The sequence below is a fragment of the Nematolebias whitei genome, chromosome 19 (genome assembly GCF_014905685.2).
Source record: "Nematolebias whitei isolate Nwh7 chromosome 19, NemWhi1, whole genome shotgun sequence".
Classification (NCBI taxonomy): Eukaryota; Metazoa; Chordata; class Actinopteri; order Cyprinodontiformes; family Rivulidae; genus Nematolebias; species Nematolebias whitei.
The window spans coordinates 39,709,965-39,715,766 of NC_056516.1; the positions used below are offsets into that span (position 1 = coordinate 39,709,965).

The following is a 5,802-nucleotide window of genomic DNA, read 5'->3' on the forward strand; positions in this document are numbered from 1 at the left end:
TTCCACCACATGTACCACATGGGGTGTGTTTGACAATAAGGAACCTTGAAACTCAAATTAAAACTCATACATTCTCAAATAGTTTTCCAAACATTAATATTTATTTAACCAGTTTCCTGTAACGTGTCTTCAGCTCAGACCGGCAGAGCAACAGCTGCACGTGCTCAGACTCATCTCACCTGCTGAAGCTTGAACCCCCTTCAGACTGGTCTCAGGTGTCTTGGTGGCCTCTCTACAATGGACTAAACCACTGATGGAAAATCGGGGGGAAATATAGTTCCTCACGAGTTTTAAGTTGACCTCTAAAGGATTTCCACCTTTGGTCTGAAGGTTAATCATGTTCACAATCAAAACCCAAAAGATGGTTTCATCTGAGCATTTATGCAACACATCCCAGGTAAAATCCCCCAAACATCATCTGATCCTTATTTGGTTTGACGATGGGTCAGTCCATCCTCAGATCATGAAGAAGTCATGATGTATTACAGCGTGATTCATTCAGAAAAGCTAAAGCAGAAGCAGCGTGTGAAAATCAGACTCGTGACTCCACAGCTTGGAGAACCACACACACTCAGAGAAACTGGACTTTTTTCTGATTCTCAAAGAATTAAAAAAACCACAACAACTGAACTTCTGTAGCTGAAGACGTTTGTCTTCATCAGGTCTAATTGTCCGGAGTGAGCTCACAGCTTTGAATGTCTGGTTTGTTCTTAGATCAGCTGCAGGTTGGACTGGAACTACTCGTTAGGACCTTTGTCATCCTGGTTCAGAGGGGTTTGGGTCTCCTGCAGGTTGGACTGGAACTACTCGTTAGGACCTTTGTCAGCCTGGTTCAGAGGGGTTTGGGTCTCCTGCATGGAGAAGTGTTGACCCGTGGGTTTGTAAGGTGTGGCAGAGTTATAAAGCTGGAGCTCGTGTGTGAGCTCAGGAGTGACTCCAAGTCTTGTGGTGCTCAAACTGGACTCAGACTGGTCAACTGTTTCGTCAGCCAGCACAGGGTCAGTGGTTTGTGCTGCTGGTTGTGATGTGTTCACATGCTCGTAGTTTCCAGCCGGATCAGGCGTGCTGCAGGTTGTGGTTTCACTTTAAGGCGTGTCAGAGTCTGTGGGTGGAGCTGCTGCTCCAACACCTGAACTTTGGATCTGCTGCCGGGTCTATTTAAGCGTCATGAAGCTGCAGACGGACCAGACGCTCCAGATGGCTCGCTTCAAGAGTTCTTCTGTGGATTTCCTGCTGTCCTCTTTGGGTCTGCCCTTGTTTCTGTTGGACATCGTGCTGGACGTTCTGGCTGCGGTGAACTTCTACCAGGAGGGGTCCTACGTGTGCCTGGGTGTTCTGCTGCTGCTGCTCATGGGCTCCTCGGTGCTCGCTCAGCTCTACAGCTGGCTCTGGTACAAATACGACGAGTTTAAGATGCACACAGAGGTGGAGGAACATCTGAAGCCCAGCATGACGAGTCTTCACGTGTTCCAGCTGGGGGTCTACGTCAGGTCAGCCCAGATCTTCTGATCCTCCTGTTTCACATCGTCTGTTTCGTCAACGCTCTTCTTTTAAAAGGAACTAGTTCCTTTTGTTGCTTTAATCTGAGGGCGTGTCGTTTTGTGAAACTACTTTCATTTACAGGAACTGAACTGCTCTGATGCCATCAGACACTAACAAACGCATATATCTGACCGTTACATGTGTTGGTCCCTTAAACAGTTAATTAACTTTCATTATTCACTTTTCAAACTAAATGTTTGACCATTAGTACCACAGGAATCCTAACTGATGTTGACAAGAACCAAGATCTGAGAAGTTTCTCAGACAAAACTGGAGCTTTTGGTTTTGTGGTTCCCGTCACGTCGACTGAAAAAGGAACAGCAGACCTACTGCGAGACCAGGACCAGGATCAGTTCTGGGGATCAGTTCTGGGGACCCTTGAGTCTGTGCATCAGGAAGCTCAGCTTCTCCAACAGGACGACCCAAAACATGCCGCTCATCAGGAAGGGCACACGGGTCAAAGGTTAAGAACGTCATCCTGCTGAACACTGAGAAGATCTGGAACCTGCCGTGTGGAGACGCAGCTGGAGCCGCTCGGGGACAAGTGGACGTCTCACACACAGGCGTTGCAACCATATGTGAAGGGGACAAGTCCCCCCCACATAAAAAAACGTTCATTTGGACCCCACCACTTTTACTATGAAACTTTCGTGAACGAATCCATTCCACTTGATTAATAGAATACTCAAACCACTAAAACTCCACTCCAGGTTTTCCTGGTTACCTCCAACTCTCCACCGTCTCCTCCTGCCTCGGCAGAAAACGCGCACAGGTGGAGGAGGTGGAGGTTCCTGTGTTACTCGCTCACCAGTTTAGCAGCTTAGTGCGGGCAGTGGTTGACCAGGGGTTGATCATCAACATGTATTCATGTTGGGAGGAGAGGAGCTGCGTCTGTAGCATCTTATCTCAGCAGTAACTGTGAGACGCTGCAGGTGGAAGAGACTCTGTGTGTTCAGGTGCATTAAAGTTGAAATGTCTCTAAACCCCCACACCTTATTGTCCTCAAGCTTCATGACAAACATCATTTACATGAGGAGTGTTGAACACAAGTAAAAGAGTCCAGTGATGGTTTTTATTTCTCTATAAACACAAATAGTGTCGACCTGACGCTCTGTGTTAAAGTGTATTAAAGTTAAAATGTCTTTAATCCACAGATGAATTTACACAAACTTGGAGAGAAACATGTTTTAAATGTGTGGAATTAAAGGAGATCTTGGAGAAATGTTGCTTTGATGTTCACTAGTGAACACCTTTTTTTACGTGCACACATGCACGCTCACACACACACACATCATTGTGCCGCCCCACACTACGGATGCTCCCGACGTCCTTGCTCTCACATACCGAGGCGTCATCTGTGCCTCCGGCCATTTTCATTTCAGTGAAACTAGATCACTGATCCAGAACTGATCCAGAACTTTATGAAGCGTGGAACCTTCAGGAGTGACGCGTGGGATCAGTCTGAAGTTCTTCCAGAGACAGAAGCAACGAAGCTGTCCACGTCCGTTTCTCCTGCCCACATTGATCTCTGTGGTTTCTGATCACGTCGTCTTCATCATGCGTCGTCCAACCCTGCAGTCATGACCCGTCATCTCCTCGACGCTGCACGTCAGACCTGTTGGGACACGTGCAGCCTCTCAGTCCTGTCACAGAGGAAACCCGAGTCATGAGGAAGTTCTTGGTTCCAGTTTGAGGATGTTGAACTTGAACTCGTTCTTCTCCCACGAACTGCTCTGTGCATGAATTCCCAACGTTCCTCTGACTCATTCTGGTTTCTCTGGTTTCGTTCCAGGCATGCAGGCGTCTTTGAGACGTCGCTGAGGAGCTGCTTCGTACTGAGCAGCCGCGCGGGCGATTACGCCAAGTTCCTGAGCCACGACCTGGCCATGCTGCGGCTCATCGAGACGTTCTCGGAGAGCGCTCCACAGATCGTCCTGATGCTCACAGCCATCCTGCAGGAGGGACGGCTCGATCTCCTGACAGGTACAGATACGGCCCAGAGGCCACGGGCCTCATGCGCAAAGACGTGCACGGACTGCCTACTACAACATGCGTGTGAAACAATGTGCACGCACATGCTCATCAACACAGAACTGAGTGCACGTGAGGCAGCTCCTCTGACACGCCTCAGTTTAATATTCATGTCATGGAGCTCTGCAGGAGGAGCTGGGCGTGCACGTGGCGCGAGGCTCGCCGTCAGATTCTGCTGGTTCACTGACGTGCTCCTGCAGGGACGCTGTAGGCTGGTCCATTGTTGGACCCCTCCAGAGCCTGGTTCTGTTTCCTCTGTGGTGTTTGTGTGTGAAGGTCAGAGAGGTGACAGAATGCTCTCCTGATGTTTCTCCTCAGTGCTGAAGACCGTTGGATCCATGTCGGCCGTGGCCTTCTGCGTCACCACCTACCACCGCTGCCTGCGCTCCTTCTTGACGGACAAGAAGACGCAGAACCTCTTCTCATCCTTCATCTTCTTCTTGTGGAACCTGCTCCTCCTGTTTCCTCGACTCGTTGCCCTCTCGCTCTTCGCCTCGGTGCTGCCTTACTTCATCTTCGCCCACGTCTTCTGCTCCTGGCTGGTCCTGTTCTTCTTCGCCTGGAGGTCCAAGACAGAAATGATGGACTGCACGTTTGGAAGGTGGCTGTTCAGAGCCACCGTGGGCCTCATCTGGTACTTCAGCTGGTTCAACGTGGCCGAGGGGAGGACGAGGAAGAAGACGCTGCTGTACCACGGCTACATCCTGGCTGACATCTCCATCCTCTGTGGGCTCTGGTACTGGAGGATGACCACGGATCCTCCGGTTCTCTTCAACGTCACACCGCTTCATGCTGCCGTCACCGCCACCAGCGTGGTCGGAGTTTACATCCTCGGCCTGTTTTTAAAAACGATTTATTATAACTTCTTCCATCCGAACGTGCAGAAAGACGAGCTGAAAGGAGGCGCCTCAGAGACGCTGCAGAGCAACGGGGGGAGCCTTCAACCTGCCGATGAGGTGGACTTCACATCCGTAATGACGCAGACGGACTCTGAGGAGGGCTCTCCTGGCATGATGAGGACCTCAGAGGTCAACGCTCACGGTGTCACCAGCCGCTGCCTCCCCAACCAATCAGAACATTACAACAAAAGAATGAGGAGGCTGGCTGAGAACTTCTACACCTGAGGCTGGAGGCCGAGTCCTGCAGCTTCAGAACCAGATTCAACCAAACCGACCCAGAACCTACTTTCAGGAACATTCCTTACTTTTTTCAGCTCTGGTCTGCTGTTGTCCACCAAAGTTCTGGGTCGATCGGACAAAATGACACCAGACTGCTGCCGGGTCAGCAGGTCAGCTAACAGGAAGTGCCAGAGTGAGACTGAGGGGTCCGGCTGCAGATCAGGGGACAAGTGACGAGAACAGTTTATCCCTGGACACGTCTAACTACAGCCCTCAGAAACGTGTTTTCTGCACGTGAGATGAAATCCAGTACGAGATCTGAACCCTCTCCTCCTGACACACATACTTTAATGTTTCCAACAGCAAATATTAAAACACAACAAAGTACTGCCAACGCTCCAGAACACTCCCATCAATAAATACTCGGCGTGTTCCTCAAACAACATCCTGAACATGGGCCTTGAGTAATGATGCAACATCCTGTTAAAGGATAACCTGAACTCAGTGACCCGCTGACAGGAAGTGACATCATCTGACTCGAGGCGTCTTTTATCACAGCCTGAACAGAAACGCCAAACAGAACCAACAGGGACGACCCATCAGAACCTGAACAGGTCCGTCCATTTCTGTCCCAAGATTACCCAGCATGCCCTGGGGCTCACAGACTCATGTAATTTCAGTAACTCAGAATGAAATTCAGCATTAATCCACAGAACTCACTCTTCTGTAAAACATCCCGTAAAGAAACCAAAACAACTTTAATGTTGAAAATTATCAACGTGAACATAAATCTGATATTTAACCTGCGTTTTACAGACCAGCTACAGTTACTGTGTGGATGCTGGAATTTACAGATTGTAACTGAATGCATCACACGTCTTCACGTGGTCAAAAACTCACAAGGCCTTCCTGAAGGCTCAGAGCCCGTGTTTTGGTCCCGCCCACTCTACACCAGCATTCTGATTGGTTAATGTCCCTGTCAATCATTCAAGTCCTCCTGCAGAGACTGTGATGAGCTCAGCCTTCTCTGCTGACCCTGAAGTCCCGACCAATCAGGAAGAAGCTTCAACATGTTTCTGCCTGGAGACAAACATTTGAGAGAATCTGATTG

At 49.5% G+C, this 5,802-nt stretch overlaps 1 protein-coding gene across 1 annotated transcript; it reads left to right on the top strand.

Moving 5' to 3' along the window:
- Positions 1-1,197: 1,197 nt before the first annotated feature.
- Positions 1,198-4,697, top strand: LOC119425550 (XK-related protein 8-like). The gene is made up of 3 exons (XM_037693077.1): positions 1,198-1,490; positions 3,335-3,525; positions 3,892-4,697. The coding sequence occupies exons 1-3, from the start codon at positions 1,198-1,200 to the stop codon at positions 4,695-4,697; spliced, it is 1,290 nt and encodes a 429-aa protein (XP_037549005.1).
- Positions 4,698-5,802: the final 1,105 nt, after the last annotated feature.